Below are 16,677 nucleotides of genomic sequence, written 5' to 3' on the forward strand. Positions count from 1 at the left end.
TGAAATGGTCTAGGGTTATTAAGACGGGCGGATCGGGTGATACTTCGGGGGGCAAATCTGGTGATACTTCGGGGGGCAAATCGAGTGATACTTCGGGGGGGTGGGTGGCGGGCTTAAAACGGTCGGACCTAATGGGTTGGAACTCGGGTAAGACACCTTACCCGAGTCCCGCCCGCGCCCGATCAAAATTTCGGGTTGGTTCCGCCTACCAGACTCTTCTCAATTGTCGGGCGTCACGGGTTCGGGCGGTTAGGGCCGGATTTCGAATTTTCGGACCGTTCCCCCTAGTCTGAGGGATGGTGTGGCAAGTTTGAAGTAGAAAATGAACATGTTGCACCATCACTTATCCCTTTCTCAAACAAATTTCAGCCACGTAGCTCTGGTGTGAACTTAAATAGAGGCGACAACAGAGATTTGATATCTCTCATACTTTTCAACAGGTCGAAATCTATCAATGATATTGTTTGAATTTGTCTCTTCGTATTTCTTTCTTGTTCTCTATCTCTCATCGAATCTTTTTTTCTTCTCGTCCCCTTACCACTCTCTTTTCCCTCTCCTCTCCCTTTGTCAAAAATCAAAACGGGGAACACCTTCTTTCTAAGGAGACAACAAGAAAATCAAATTTTTTTCAACGATCGGGGGGAAAAATTCTTCATTCTTTATGAATTTTGGATGAAAGAAAACTATTTTATCGCAACAGAAGAAAAAATGAAAGACCCCTTTCGTGTGTTCGGTGGTGAAAAAACTCAACCTCTTGGGCGAAGGAGAACAGAGGGGGGGGGGGGGGGGGGGGGGCATACCTAGCTAAGGGTCCGGACGGGGCCTGCCACCTGACCCTTAATCTTTTCCCACTACTTTATTGCCCCCACCCCCTAATCCAACTCCAAGTCAAACCCAAACCACTAGTTTAAACAGTTTTTCCCCAACTTATATTTCTAGCTCATAAAGAATGAAAGTTACCAACTTCCACTGCCTAGAATTTTTACGTAACAGTGACTTAGATTTGAATGATCTTAAATTTATATCGATTCCAGTCATAATGATAAATCAATTGGAGTTATCCAAACTTTGATTTAGTTAAATTACTAAGAAGTTTAGCACAAAATCCATCATAGATGATTTGAGAGATTTGAAGGAGCGACGAGTTCTAATTTGATACATCAAAGAGAAAAATCTATCAGACATAGTAGTCTCATGTTAATTTTTCTAATTTGTATTTAATCTTTACGACTTATTGATATTTCTAAGTGGTAATTTTGACTCGAAATGCTATAATGAATTTCTTAATTTAGTTTATGAATAAAATGGCTTGGCCCCCTCCTTACAAAAGTCCTGGTTCCAGTCCCCGGACAGGGAATGAGGAAAAGAGGAGAAAACAAGGAAAGAAAAAGAGAACTGGACTGATTTTTAGAACTCCAAATTTCAGCTCCGGTTTATAATAACTCCAAATTTTCATATCTTCCCGTAGAAAATCAATATCTCCCTATACACCTTACTATTTTGTAGATGGAATAACGCGTGACGACAGGCCCATATAAAGTAAGAGAGAGACTTTGACGTCCATCCCATATCATCAGAATAATATTAAAATCCGGATCGAGAAACACGATCGACGGTTGCCTGTTACTGATGTATTAGAACTAAAATAGACTTGGTTATTCAATAACAAAAAATTTGTTCCTTCATCGCTAAAAGGCATTTTTGGAAGAGAAGAGGGATTTTTCTTCTCTTTAGTTTTTCGTTTGGCGCTCTTTCAACGAAGAATTCGAGCAACGACCATTAAAATTCCTCTCCATCTTTTACTCTTCTCTCTTGAAACCCTTGTTTACTTCCATCTCTCTCTACCCACCCTCTCTCTCTCTCTCTAAATCTTTGATTTCATTTGGTTCTTCCTTTTATTTACTTCATCTCGTCGTTGTTCCCTAATGGCGTCGGAACAACAGTTAGAAGCAATCAAGGTACTTCACTCTTTCTCTCTCTCTATATCTTTCTTCCTTTCTCTCTCTACCTCTCGTTCTAGAACTCAATTTAAGATGAAATTTGTTAAACTATATGTAGAGTGCGAAAGTGCTCATGGTTGGAGCCGGCGGCATCGGTTGTGAGTTACTCAAGACTCTCGCTCTCTCTGGTTTTCAAGATATTCACATTGTAAGTTACTTTCATGGGGGTTTTATACCTTTACGCTTCTTTACTAGGGTTCTAGTGATGATTTTACTTATTTGTTTCTGGTTCTAATGGATTTGAGTGTTTTTGCTGATTCTAGGGTTTCGTAGCCTAGTTTTTGGTTGCCTTGTAGTTGTGTATTTTTTTAGTGAATTAGGTAAATTCAGTTGACTGGTAAACTTCTTAGTGAGGATAGTTGTTATCGTGCTGACATCATCTTCAAATTTGAGTCTAGTTATAGGTTTGAAATTGAAAGGGTTTTTTGTTATGGTTAAGTTAAACCTAGAGGTTTTTTCTTAATTTGGTAGTTAGGGGTTTTCCTTAATTTGGTAGTTTGTAACCACACAATTATATTGACTTATGAATGGTGAGAATATGATTCTACTGAAGTTAGGGTTAGGATTCACAGGACATGTATGAGCATATTTTACATTTTTGGATTTGTGATAGTTAAAAACTTGGAATTTTCCATGAGTATACCGTTGACCCTTCCTTTGTTTTGTATTGATTTGCTCGTGCGCATGTGCGGTCCTATTTATAGATTGACATGGACACAATTGAAGTTAGCAACCTCAATAGGCAATTCTTGTTTCGAAAATCACATGTGGGGCAGTCGAAGGCGAAAGTAAGTAGATTTTATTCTTTCATTACTTATTGAATGTGGGCAGTTCGGATTCTTGCATTTTCATACAATTTACTGATTTCAACTAGGTTGCTCGAGATGCCGTCTTAAGATTTAGGCCTCACATAAGTATCACACCTTATCATGCAAATGTGAAAGATCCCAACTTTGATGTAGACTTCTTCAAGCAATTCAATGTTGTTCTGAATGGTCTTGACAATCTAGACGCAAGAAGACATGTAAATCGCCTTCGCTTGGCAGCTGATGTTCCTCTAGTAGAAAGCGGCACTACTGGGTTCTTGGGTCAGGTGATTAATATGCTTCCAAATATAGTCTATGCCTGCTGAATTTGGCTCTTTACGGTAACTTTTGAATAGATTGTGAATTTGTGATTGATATCAGTGCACAATTATGGGTGTTATGTGGTCTTTCTTAATACCTGAAATATGTCAGTGCCTCAAGTGTTTGAAAAATGAGTCTCTGATTTTATTAATTAGATTCATAAAGCAAAACTTTGACCATCTTAGAGTGTGCTTGCGTGTATGTCTATATTGCCCTCCTACTCAACACACGTTAAAAATGAAGTACAGTGAGAAATAAAACCAAAGGGTTTGTGATAAAATTCAGTAAAAGTTGTCATTACTGTTGTCACCTGGTAAAAATGTCGTTATGTGCTTGGGGTTGATCATATTAACACAGAATTACATAAAATGATGAAAAATTGGGGATTGATATAACTGTTTTTCAAGTAAAAGACGTGCAAATCCTGGGTTGCTTGTGTGAGGATCATATTCATGGACAAAATGTTTTTGGCTTATCATGTTGCATCTCATATGAGGGAATGGATATGCGCCTTATTGGAACTGGAACAACCTGATACTTATTTTAGACAGACGACTCAAATGAAAGAAAGTAGGAGCTTTTATTTCTTGGTCAATTTCAAAGTTCAGGTGTATAGTCTATACGAGATCAGCACAAGCAATCACCTTCGTGGTCCTATGTTTTTTTTTCGAAGAGAATAGACGTCTGTTGAATGTTGACCTAATAAGTAACTTCTTATTAACAGTATGTGGAACTGTCTTATTATCCTTTGTAAAGGTGACTGTTGATATTACATCATGTTAACTCGAGGTTCTTGAGTTATGTGCTAACGGTCTTAAATGAAGAATCTGAATTTATTATTATCTCTTCTAATGGTTTTCATTTTTATATTTATATATTACATGTGACCTGGTATCTAGTTACTTTTTCTGATGGTTATTTTTTGTTTTCCTATTGATATTGGGCAGGTTACTGTACATGTTAAGGGTAAAACAGAGTGCTACGAGTGTCAGCCCAAACCTACTCCAAAATCATATCCCGTGTGCACCATAACTAGTACTCCATCAAAGGTAATCATCAGGATTTGGTAGGCGTATGGATATTTTGCAATTCCTATCCTTCTCTTTGAGAATTTATATCAGTGTTATGGCTGTATACTCTTTTTTTAATTGGCAGCATTCAGTTTGAATAGCTTTCACTGTTAGCCTTTCTATTTTATATGTGTTTCATACTTCATAGGAATTTGTTTGTTATAGTTCTTTTCATTGTCACATAATTGCTTGTTTTTCTGCAGTTTGTTCATTGTATTGTTTGGGCAAAGGACTTGCTATTTGCCAAGTTGTTTGGAGACAAGAATCAGGATAATGATTTAAATGTACGTTCCAGTGATGCTGCAAGCTCTTCTGAACACGCAGAGGATGTCTTTGAACGGAGAGAGGGTGAAGATGTTGAGCAGTATGGAAGAAGAATATATGATCATGTCTTTGGATATAACATTGAAATGGCTTTAAGTAATGAAGAGACATGGAAGAACAGAAATAAACCAAAGCCTATTTACTGTAAAGATGTCTTGGTTAATGGTATCATTTCGCCAAATGGAAATTTAGAAAAAGACACCGCTGATGATGACCCTTCAACTGTCTCTGCTATGGCTTCTCTGAGTCTGAAAAATCCACAGGATATATGGAGTCTCGTTGAAAACACAAAAATCTATTTGGAGGCTTTGAGACTATTCTTTGGTAAAAGAGAGAAGGTTTGGCTCAGATCCTTCACCGATATTCATAACTCATATGTTTTCTTGTTCTTTTTATCCTTCAATCATCACTATAGCCGTTTCTCTTTGTTCCCACCACACTTCTACTCAGAGCACTGAATCGATTGTTCACAGGACATTGGAAACCTGGTATTTGATAAGGATGATCAATTAGCTGTAGAATTTGTAACTGCTGCAGCAAACATCCGGGCGGCCTCTTTTGGTATTCCGCTGCACAGTCTTTTTGAAGCTAAAGGTATTGCTGGAAATATTGTGCACGCTGTTGCTACAACAAATGCTATCATTGCTGGGTTGATTGTGATCGAGGCAATCAAGGTCCTCCAAAATGATATGAAAAACTACAGGTATAGGCTCCAAGCTTTTCTCATAAAACCATGTTGTACATGATATAGTGATTCATGCTATATGCTTTTTCGGAAAATTTAAATTTGAAGTTTTTCTTGCCTCGGTATATTTTACTGAAGTAGTCGTCAGCCACGGAATTAGTTCTTGAGGTCAATGATTCCTGGAGCATCAATCATGGATCATTAGTTCTGTTTATATCAAGAGACCTGTTTGATTATTATTCTTGAACGAAGTTCTTTTCGGAATGGAAATTTTTTTGATCTTGATGCTTATGGCTAATGCAATTAGCTATTTCGACTTTTATATAATGTAACTTTATACAGGATGACATATTGCCTTGAACATCCAGCTAGAAAGATGCTTATCATGCCAGTTGAGCCATTTGAGCCAAATAAATCATGTTATGTCTGCTCTGAGGTATTTTAATGCAATTAGTTAGTTGGTTATACTGTATCTTTTAAATTTCCATTTACCTGAAAACAATCTTCTGACTACCTGCTATATGAAAAGACACCCCTATTGCTCGAGATTAACACACGCTCTTCAAAGCTGCGGGACTTTGTTGATAAAATTGTTAAGAATAAGCTTGGTATGAATCTGCCATTGATTATGCATGGAGCAGCTCTCCTTTATGAGGTTGGTGATGATCTTGATGATGATATGGTAGCCAATTATACAGCAAATCTTGAGAAGGTATATTTGATCTTTGGGTTTCAGTTCTTTCGAGTATTTCCGTTCTTAGTATCGAAAGTTAAGTCCTGATCTGCACCCAAATATTTACTTGCAGGTGCTAGCAGAGCTTCCTTCCCCTGTTACAGGTGGGTCTACACTTGTCATCGAGGATCTGCAACAGGAGTTCACATGCAGTATTAACATAAAGCACAGGTTTCCTTTAAGATCCGCATTTTTCTACTTTTGTTTATAGCTATGATAGCTCCAATGTCTCTGAATCCTATGCCCAACTTGGGGTCACACTGGCTAGCAATCAGACCGTTCATTGTTTTCATCTTTTCTGTGCACATCGCAAGTACGTAGTAGCCCAATACACAAGCCTCTGTATCTATACACCGAGTTCAAGGTGGGCATAGGAATTGGGTGCAAAATACTTCTTGTATTTAAAAGTCATTTTATCACAGAATGTCACCTGAGAAATTCTTAAATTTATGAGATTTATCTTGAACTGTTTCGCCAGAAAGATTCATGGGAGAAATATATTAAGCAGTATGTTTTTTGACTGGATTTTTGTATGGCAGTAGTTTCAAAGTTATTTTTTTCTTAAAAAATCATAACTATCTGAATAGTTTCTTTGTCCTTTTTCTCCACAGGGAAGAATTTGACGAGGAGAAAGAACCTGATGCAATGGTACTCTCTGGATGGACACAAGCTCCGGCAGGCGAAAAAGAGAAGACTAATGTAGCTGCTGGTAACGGTGAGAGCTCATCAAGTGCACCCAAGGCAGATGTAGTAGAAGATGAGGAAGACGATGACATTGAGATCGTTCCAAGTGCGGCTGCAACTGTTTCGGCCACAAAACGAAAACTATCTGAAATTTCTAGCTCAGTATCATCTTCGCCTCCAGTCATTGCAGAAGATACAAATGGAAATAGTAACAAGAAGAGAGAAATTGAGGACGACGAAGTTGTAATGCTAACTGATGACGAAAAGTTGGACTCCTGTAAGAAGAAAAGGCTGCTCTAGCCTCATAGTAGCAGGTATGGGCACTCGTCAAAATCAGGTATGCTTCTTTGTCCATCCTAATCTGTAACAATAGAGAGAGAGAGAGAGAGAGTGAGAGATCTAATTTTTGTTTAACTGCCAGTAACTCCCGGTGAACATAGTTTACAGTTAGATTCCATATTTTTGCTGTTTTATGATCCCACCAGAGCTCATTTAACTCTCTTTCCTTTTGGTTAGGGTTTAAGGTGTAGGAAAATAACATTTGTATTGGTGAGGGGGAGTTAAATTATGGTTCTTGATGTTGAAGACATGCATGCAGTGAACTACATTAACATTTTAGTTTTCACTTTTGCTTCTTTCTTTTCATTTTACTAGACTCCTAGTCCGTCTGACTCGATGGAGTAAAAGTACTCATTTACAACTGGAGTTAGATGTTTACCTATGGCATTATCCCAATCTTATAGACTTTATTTGTTAGATTGATATCTTACTCTGGATGATTCAGACTTCAATGTGATTAGGAGAAAAATAATTACTTTACGGTAAAAAAATGGATTTATTTGGTGATGATGATCAATCTACGGTCGAAAGGAAATGTTCGTTTGGAGCTTCCAAACGTGAATTAGGACATTTAACATGCCCAACAAAACAAGAGAAAGGGGAAATGGAAGACGTCAACTCTGTTATATTGTTACTTCATAAATATTATTATGAAAGTCTAGTCGAATTATGCTCATTGTTTTATTATTCGTCAATCCTTTCGAGCATAATTCGACTAATAAACAATGAGGTTGAGGTTATAGCTACACCATCAATGACCATTCTTGCCCTAAAGCCCAAGATATTTTGATGGTCGTAAAAATGCAGGTTGAGGTTAAAGCTACACCATCATGGCTTTTTTGAACAAAATAAGAAAGACTTAAAAAATTTAAGAGATTGTAGGAGTTGGTTACTTATTTCTATTGATATCCCATTAATAATCGGGTAACTGAAAAATACCGTTATCGCTTCAAATCTTATATTTAAGAAGCAGAAGGTTCAGAGATGATTCTTTGATTTAACACATGTTTCTCGTAGAATATCACTTTTTAACACTCAATAGACACCTAGAATATTAGGTGAAATAATTGATTTACAAAAGAGTTGGAGAACTGCTCCTCTAGCTTCACTTTTGCAACATATTTTGATCATTGCCTATTTATGCCCCAAAGTAAACCCTAAGATATTTATTCATTTTTCATTCATAACTTGTAAAGTTGAATTATAACCTGACACAGTACCTCCGCATGCCCAACAAAAGAAAGAAGAACAAAAGCAAACATTACAAACAAACACAAGAACAACAAAAATTAAAGAGAACCATAATACATTATTACTTCATAGTTATTCTTTTGACTGCTCCATTTGAATTATGCTTATTGTTTATTAACCCTCCTGCAATTCTTTCTGATCTCTCCTTTGGATCCGATCAATGGCGAGATATTTCCCATTTTAACCATAGATTTAGCAAAATGCTGGAAAAACAACTCATTATTTTCAGCGTATTTCTTCACTAATTCTCGTGACACTTGGCTCTTGGTGAAGAGAATTTGATCAGAAGTCAAAAGTCCCTTTGAAGCTAAAATGTTTTTAAAATACCAATTGTCGAATTTTACAGGGGTAGAATCGTCCAAGACAAATAAGTTCTGATCTCCGCCGGATCTTGGGCACCCGGATCTCAATTGGTTGGCGTACAATTTATGGAGTGAGTAATCGGGTTGATTCTTACCCGATTGACTATACAACCTCTGCTTAAAACTTGTGCACCTAGCATTTCCAATTGTATGGCTTCCTGTAATCGAGCAATTACATAGTAATTAGTGTAAGGTAATTAAATTATTTTCAGAAATAGAACTAAGCAAGATTGATTTGTTCGGTTGCCCATCCAATATTTTGACGTATACATTACACCGAAATACAGGATGATGGGACTAGTAAGAGCTTTTGAATTTCGAACTTAAAACCTCACGAGTTATGACCCATGAGGTTCTAGTTAAAGGTGCTAAAACTTTGAAAAGTAAAATTGTAGAGATATTTTCTTCGGTTCCTCATACTCAAACGTTTTGATACAAAACAACTAAATGCTGGTTCAAATTAATGACTACGGTGCTTCTGAATTTCGAACCCAAAACCTCAATTTCGTGAGGTGTCTATCACTCCACCTCATCATTTTTCATCAGAGATATTCTTGAAAAATATTTGTAATTTGCAAGACGGAAAAAGTTTACCAGAAAGGGCGACGAGATCGACAATGTCTAGGCCATGAAGCTTGAATTTAGTGAGGATGGTTTGGAAAGTGTTATTTGGGGCAGGGATGTTGTTGTTAGATCCACTTAAACTTGCACCTCTCGAGTCCCTTCTTCCCAGTGGTACCTCCCAGTTTGGTCCTCCAGCCTAAATTTTTCATTCATAAACACACATTGCAACATTGTAAATATCAATTTGTCAATAGAGTAATTTATATCAAAGTGATTGTCGTCTTTCTTTCATTTTTTTCTTACCAAAACGGTTGAATCTCGAGCGGATAAAGCTAATATATCAGCACATGAAACGGTTTTCGGGCATTCTTTCTCCAAAGCTGACTTTATTTCGTCAATAACTTCAAATACTCGCACTGAGTTTCGGTTGGGGATCGAATTTTTTTCGCTTATTATGCTTCCACTACTATCCAGCAGTAGTGACGCATCACAACCCTTCAATACAAAAGAAATTTCGGTTAGTTTGTAAAAGTTTTGTTGAAGGAATACTAAGTTTATGAATGACGAAAATACCGTTCGTGTATATGGGATCAAATTTGAGGGTTATACCTTAACAAAACAGTCATGAAAATGAAGCCTAAGCAATGAGGCAGCCATCCTAGCTTCTTTCGCCACAGCCTTTGCCACCACTGACTTCACAATATCTTGAGCTTTCGGACAAGAACGATCGTAAAAATGTGGGTTTAGGTTATAACTATTACCACCACCATTGCTTTTTTTAGCAGAAAGAGAAAAGCAAATTGGAGCAAAAACAAGAAGTAATGAAACAACCACAATATAGCACTTAGAGAAAACCATTTTTTTTTTCAATTCTTAGAAGATAGATTATAACAATGTTGTTATATAATGAAAATGACTTTAGATGAGTAGTGAAGTGTTTTTAGTGATGAAAAATGAAATTGGATTTTGGACTAATATATAGAAAATTCTATGAGGTCCAAAGATAAGGTCACAGAGTGAGAAAGAATAAAAAATATAAGAAATGGTAGGAGTTGGTTACCTGTTTTTCTCTCGTCGAGTTTATATAGTTTTAATAATTGAGTGATCAAATTAATAAAAATACCGTTATCACTTTATTATTTTTTTTAAGAAGTAGAAAGTTTGGACGATCCTCTGATCTAACACATGTTCTACCTGAAATTATAACATTTTTATGACTATTATAATATGAGTTTACACGCGCACCTTGACTAATTTAGAAGTTTTTATAGTATGATGTAAAGTGGTTGTGCAAACACTGATCTAGTGGTTAATAAAACGAAACTAATTGTTGATTTATCTTACTCTTCTATAGTTTATACTTTATACTCGACTTGTTTGCAGTTCAAATGCTTAGTTGAGAGAACTTAAATTTACCACGGTAATAATAAAGTACGTGAGAAAATTTATCCCGGGCCATATACATAATAATATTATCTTCTCATATAGTTTAGAATGATATAAAATCCTTAAGCATGGCAGTGATCCCGACCTAATTATATTTTAATTAATCTTGTCTATTTTGTGCTTAAACATAATTATCCAAAACTACTATGTGATATTATTGATGTTAAAGGGTAGGAGAATTACTCCTCTACTTCTTTAACAGAATTCGACCCGTTCCTCTATCAGCCTCTAAACTAACTTGAGATAATATTAGTTTATAGTCTTTGGGATAAGATATTTTATAGTTAGAGAAGTAGTATGTTTTATTCTGATCCAAAAATCTTTTAATCTTGAGGCTTTCCAGCAAAATAGTTCTCTAATTTGGACATTGTTATCAAGGTTGGCCTTGAAATATGGGAAGCCTAAAGGGACTTTTAAGAATGTGGTTTACATGTCTTTAACATGTGGCATGAAGCAAGTAACTTTCTATATTTTCTGTACACCTAATGTAGGATTTAAACATGAAATTTGTGTTCATAACTATATAGTTTGATTAGGACTTGTTGAGTTGCTTTGGAATCGGCTCGGATTTGGAGAGGACCCTTCCTGATCCCTAGAAGAACTCCGACTAAATGGTCCAACGAGTGACTTAGTGGACTCGACATATAGACGTAGTAGCTTGGTTCATCTCCGTTTCGTTCCAACACAAAAAAGTAAAGAAAAAAACCATGATTCTCTAAAGGAGGAAGTAGGAGACCAACAAAATTTAAACTCTTTTTTCTGATGTGATGGATACAGCGTTGGTTGCGGTGTGAGTGTGTGACTATATTATTGGTGGTGTAATAATGGTTGCGGTGGTTGCGGAGGTAAGGTGGTATAGGTAGCGGTAGGAGTTACCTATTTCTATTGGAGTTGGTATTTTAATATTTAAAGTAATAACTAAAAATACTGTTATCTTTTCAAACCCTTGCTATTTTTTAATTTGCAACAACTTTGCAACTTCTTGCTACAATTTGCAACAACTTTGCAAAGCCTTGAGACAATTTTATACACTTTGCGACAACTTTGCAACACCCTGCGACAACTTTGCAACAACAGTTTTAGAAAGAATATTGAGTTTTTAACCAAAAATACAAATAAACCCATTTTGAACTAAAAAATACAAATTTTGGAGTTTTAACTATTTTTTTTTATAATTTGTCTGTTTTATGTTTGAAATTGAGTGTTCAACCCAATTTCCTAACCGTTGTTTAGCTCAGAGTGATCACTTTTGGAATACTCAATCATTTGAGTCAACTTGTATGAACTTAGACACATAGTCTATTTTTTTTGTTGAACTAGACACATAGTCTATTGGTCTTGAAAATAAACTCAGGTTATGTTTAATTTAATTTAAATTTATGAAAATTCGTACTTACGATTTACAATTTAGAGCTCACCCACTAGTGAGAAACTGAACTACAATTACTACATTTACAAGTAAAATGAGAATATTAATTTCATATACAAATCGAATATGCATTATTTTATTTAAATTTGTTATACTTTTGTACTTAAACTTTTTTTTTTTGATGAGAATTGTGCTTAAACTTAATTATCCAAGAATATTAGGTTAACTTATTGAGTTACAAAAGAGTTGCAGAACTGCTCTTCTTCTGCAAGCATATTTTCCCTTTCCTATTTATGCTCCAAAATTAACCATAAGATGGATTTTTTTCCCAAAGGACAAAATTGTGCCACAAGATGATACTACTTGAGTGTCTTTCAGATAGCTCTAATCAAATTATTTTGATGTTAGAAATGGAAGTACTCTCATGATATATAACATCTAGAATAATCTATAAATGATACAGAAATGATGGAACATAACTTGTCACGAGAATTTATTCATAATACTGGACTTTAAAAGTAAAATTTTCGTTTAAAGCTTAAGTCAAATTGTAACCAAGAACAATACCTTCACATGCCCATCAAAAGAAATACGAAAGAAAGCAATTAGGAACAAATACCAGAAAAGAAGAAAATTAAAGACATCAATCACAATACATTATTACTTCATAATTATTATTTTGACTGCTCCATTGGAATTATGCTTATTGCTTATTAACCCTCCTGCAATTCTTTCTGATCTCTCCTTTGGATCCAATCAATGGCGAGATATTTCCCATTTTAACCATAGATTTAGCAAAATGCTCGAAAAACAACTCATTATTTTCAGCATATTTCTTCACTAATTCTCGTGATGCTTGGCTCTTGGTGAAAAGAATTTGATCAGAACTCAAAAGTCCCTTTGAAGCTAAAATGTTCTTAAAATACCAATTGTCGAATTTTACAGGGGTAGAATTGTCCAATACAAATAGATTCTGATCTCCGCCGGATCTTGGGCACCCGGATCTCAATTGATTGGCGTACAATTTATGGAGTGAGTAATCGGGTTGATTCTTACCCGATTGACTATACAACCTCTGCTTAAAACTTGTGCACCTAGCATTTCCAATTGTATGGCTTCCTGTAATCGATCAATTACAAGTAATTAGTGTAAAATATTTAAATTATTTTTAGACATAGAACTAAGCAAGATTGATTTGTTCCCTTGTCAGTCCAATATGTTTGACATATACATTACAACGAAATACAGGATGATGGGACTAGTGAGAGTTTTTGAATTTGGAACTTCAAACCTCATGAGACCCATGAGGTTCTAGTTAAAAGTGCTAAAACATTGAAAAGTAATATTTTAAAGATATTTTCGTCGGTTCTCCAAAGGCTCAAAAGTTTTGATACACAACAACTAAATGCTGGTTAAAATTAATGACTAGGGTGCTTCTGAATTTCAAACCCAAAACCTCAATTTTGTGATACGTCTATGAGTACTCTATCTCATTACTTTCATCAGAGATATTCTTGAAAAATATTTGTAATTTATAAGACGGGGAAAGTTTACCAGAAAGGGCGACGAGATCGACAATGTCTAGGCCATGAAGCTTGAATTTGGTGAGGATGGTTTGGAAAGTGTTATTTGGGGCAGGGATATTGTTGTTAGATCCACTTAAACTTGCACCTCTTGAGTCCCTTCTTCCTAGTGGTACCTCCCAGTTTGGTCCTCCAGCCTAAATATTTCACCAATAAACAAACATTTCAACATAGTAAATATCAAATTGTCAATAGAGTAATTTATGTAAAAGTTATTGTCTTTCTTTCTTTCTTTCTTCTTTATCTTACCAAAACAGTTGAATCTCGAGCCGATAGAGCTAATATATCTGCACATGAAACGGTTTTCGGGCATTCTTTCTCCAAAGCTGACTTTATCTCGTCTATTACGTCGAATCCTCGCACTGAGTTTCTGTTTGGGATCGAATTTTTCTCGCTTATTATGCTTCCACTACTATCCAACAATAGTGACGCATCACAACCCTTCAATACAAAATAAAATTGGGTTAGTTTGTAAAAGATATCTGAAGCTGTGCGAACTCGATGAATGACGAAAATACCCTAATATGTCTTTGTGTATGGGATTAAAATTTGAAGGTTATACCTTAACAAAACAGTCATGGAAATGAAGCCTGAGCAATGAGGCAGCCATTCTAGCTTCTCTAGCAACAGCCTTAGCCACCACTGACTTCACAATTTCTTGAGCTTTCGGACAGGAACGATCGTAAAAATGTGGGTTTAGGTTATAACTATGACCACCACCATTGCTGTTTTTAGCCGAAAGAGAAAAGCAAATTGGAGCAAAAACAAGAAGTAATGAAACAACCACAGTATAGCACTTAGAGAAAATCATTTTTTTAAGTTCTTAGAAGATAGAATACAACAATGTTGTTATATAATGAAAATGACTTGAGAAGAGTAGTGAAGTGTTTTTAGTGATGAAAAATGAAATTGGATTTTGGACTAATATATAGAAAATTCTATGAGGTCCAAAGATAAGGTCACAGAGTGAGAAAGAATAAAAAATATAAGAAATGGTAGGAGTTGGTTACCTGTTTTTCTCTCGTCGAGTTTATATAGTTTTAATAATTGAGTGATCAAATTAATAAAAATACCGTTATCACTTTATTATTTTTTTAAGAAGTAGAAAGTTTGGACGATCCTCTGATCTAACACATGTTCTACCTGAAATTATAACATTTTTATGACTATTATAATATGAGATTACACACGCACCTTGACTAATTTAGAAGTTTTTATAGTCTGATGTAAAGTGGTTGTGCAAACACTGATCTAGTGGTTAATAAAACGTAACTAATTGTTGATTTATCTTACTCTTCTATAGTTTATACTTTATACTCGACTTGTTTGCAGTTCAAATGCTTAGTTGAGAGAACTTAAATTTACCACGGTAATAATAAAGTACGTGAGAAAATTTATCCCGGGCCATATACATAATATGGTCATCAATAATAATATTATCTTCTCATATAGTTTAGAATGATATAAAATCCTTAAGCATGGCAGTGATCCCGGCCTAATTATATTTTAATTAATCTTGTCTATTTTGTGCTTAAACATAATTATCCAAAACTACTATGTGATATTATTGATGTTAAAGGGTAGGAGAACTACTCCTCTACTTCTTTAACAGAATTCGACCCGTTCCTCTATCAGCCTCTAAACTAACTTGAGATAATATTAGTTTATAGTCTTTGGGATAAGATATTTTATAGTTAGAGAAGTAGTATGTTTTATTCTGATCCAAAAATCTTTTAATCTTGAGGCTTTCCAGCAAAATAGTTCTCTAATTTGGACATTGTTATCAAGGTTGGCCTTGAAATATGGGAAGCCTAAAGGGACTTTTAAGAATGTGGTTTACATGTCTTTAACATGTGGCATGAAGCAAGTAACTTTCTATATTTTCTGTACACCTAATGTAGGATTTAAACATGAAATTCGTGTTCATAACTATATAGTTTGATTAGGACTTGTTGAGTTGCTTTGGAATCGGCTCGGATTTGGAGAGGGCCCTTCCTGATCCCTAGAAGAACTCCGACTAAATGGTCCAACGAGTGACTTAGTGGACTCGACATATAGACGTAGTAGCTTGGTTCATCTCCGTTTCGTTCCAACACAAAAAAGTAAAGAAAAAAAACCATGATTCTCTAAAGGAGGAAGTAGGAGACCAACAAAATTTAAACTCTTTTTTCTGATGTGATGGAAACAGCGTTGGTTGTGGTGTCAGTGTGTGACTATATTATTGGTGGTGCAATAATGGTTGCGGTGGTTGCGGAGGTAAGGTGGTATAGGTAGCGGTAGGAGTTACCTATTTCTATCTGGAGTTGGTATTTTAATATTTAATGTAATAACTAAAAATACTGTTATCGTTTCAAATCCTTGCTATTTTTTTAATTTGCAACAACCTTGTAACAGCTTTGCAACTCCTTGCTACAATTTGCAACAGCTTTCCAAAGCCTTGAGACAATTTTACACACTTTGCGACAACTTTGCAACAACAGTTTTAGAAAGAATATTGAGTTTTTAACCAAAAAATACAAATAAACCCATTTTAAACCAAAAAATACAAATTTTGGGGTTTTAACTATTTTTTTTTATATAATTTGTCTGTTTTATGTTTGAAATTGAGTCTTCAGCCTAATTTCCTAACCGTTGTTTAGCTCAGAGTGATCAATTTTGGAGTACTCAATCATTTGAGTCAACTTGTATAAACTTAGACACATAGTCTATTTTTTTTGTTGAACTAGACACATAGTCTATTGGTCTTGAAAATAAACTCAGGTTATGTTTAATTTAATTTAAATTTATGAAAATTCGTACTCAGATTTTACGATTTACAATTTAGAGCTCACCCACTAGTGAGAAACTGAACTACAATTACTACATTTACAAATAAAATGAGAATATTAATTTCATATACAAATCGAATATGCATTATTTTATTTAAATTTGTTATACTTTTGTGCTTAAACTTAATTATCCAAGAATATTAGGTTAACTTATTGAGTTACAAAAGAGTTGGAGAACTGCTCTACTTCTGCAAGCATATTTTCCCTTTTCTATTTATAAATTTTTTGTTTTAGTGAAAAATGATCTGGCAATTCTTTTTAGTTTTCAGTTCCCAAGGTATTTTTTTAATTTGCAACAACTTTGCATCTCTT

General features: G+C 35.1%; 3 protein-coding genes across 4 annotated transcripts; 1 reads left to right on the top strand and 2 right to left on the bottom strand.

Annotated features, from left to right (window-relative positions):
- Window positions 1-1,562: 1,562 nt before the first annotated feature.
- On the top strand, window positions 1,563-7,248 carry SAE2 (SUMO-activating enzyme 2). The gene is made up of 12 exons (XM_086638026.1): window positions 1,563-1,958; window positions 2,059-2,148; window positions 2,705-2,788; window positions 2,875-3,093; window positions 4,075-4,176; window positions 4,401-4,859; window positions 4,995-5,224; window positions 5,549-5,642; window positions 5,736-5,918; window positions 6,013-6,110; window positions 6,551-6,960; window positions 7,140-7,248. The coding sequence occupies exons 1-11, from the start codon at window positions 1,926-1,928 to the stop codon at window positions 6,921-6,923; spliced, it is 1,965 nt and encodes a 654-aa protein (XP_086494152.1). The 5' UTR covers window positions 1,563-1,925; the 3' UTR covers window positions 6,924-6,960; window positions 7,140-7,248.
- Window positions 7,249-7,969: 721 nt separating this feature from the next.
- Window positions 7,970-10,089, bottom strand: LOC147545205 (peroxidase 72-like). 2 transcript variants are annotated; one of them, XR_015224175.1, is made up of 5 exons: window positions 9,749-10,089; window positions 9,443-9,634; window positions 9,170-9,335; window positions 8,183-8,733; window positions 7,970-8,119 (listed from the first exon to the last, which is right to left on the bottom strand). XR_015224175.1 is itself a non-coding variant. In XM_086638027.1 (4 exons), the coding sequence occupies exons 1-4, from the start codon at window positions 9,995-9,997 to the stop codon at window positions 8,318-8,320; spliced, it is 1,023 nt and encodes a 340-aa protein (XP_086494153.1). In that variant the 5' UTR covers window positions 9,998-10,087; the 3' UTR covers window positions 7,970-8,317. The 2 variants fall into 2 exon arrangements, 1 of the variants encoding a protein (XP_086494153.1); XM_086638027.1 differs by having other exon boundaries at window positions 7,970-8,733; window positions 9,749-10,087.
- Window positions 10,090-12,420: 2,331 nt separating this feature from the next.
- On the bottom strand, window positions 12,421-14,458 carry LOC147545206 (peroxidase 72-like). Its single transcript, XM_086638028.1, has 4 exons — window positions 14,100-14,458; window positions 13,787-13,978; window positions 13,509-13,674; window positions 12,421-13,073 (listed from the first exon to the last, which is right to left on the bottom strand). Exons 1-4 carry the CDS (start codon window positions 14,346-14,348, stop codon window positions 12,658-12,660), a joined length of 1,023 nt encoding a protein of 340 aa, XP_086494154.1. The 5' UTR covers window positions 14,349-14,458; the 3' UTR covers window positions 12,421-12,657.
- Between the last annotated feature and the right edge of the window lie 2,219 nt (window positions 14,459-16,677).

The sequence above is a fragment of the Eschscholzia californica genome, unplaced genomic scaffold, assembly GCF_041429995.1.
Source record: "Eschscholzia californica isolate CP2 unplaced genomic scaffold, dmEscCali1.0.p SCAF_4, whole genome shotgun sequence".
NCBI lineage: Eukaryota > Viridiplantae > Streptophyta > Magnoliopsida > Ranunculales > Papaveraceae > Eschscholzia > Eschscholzia californica.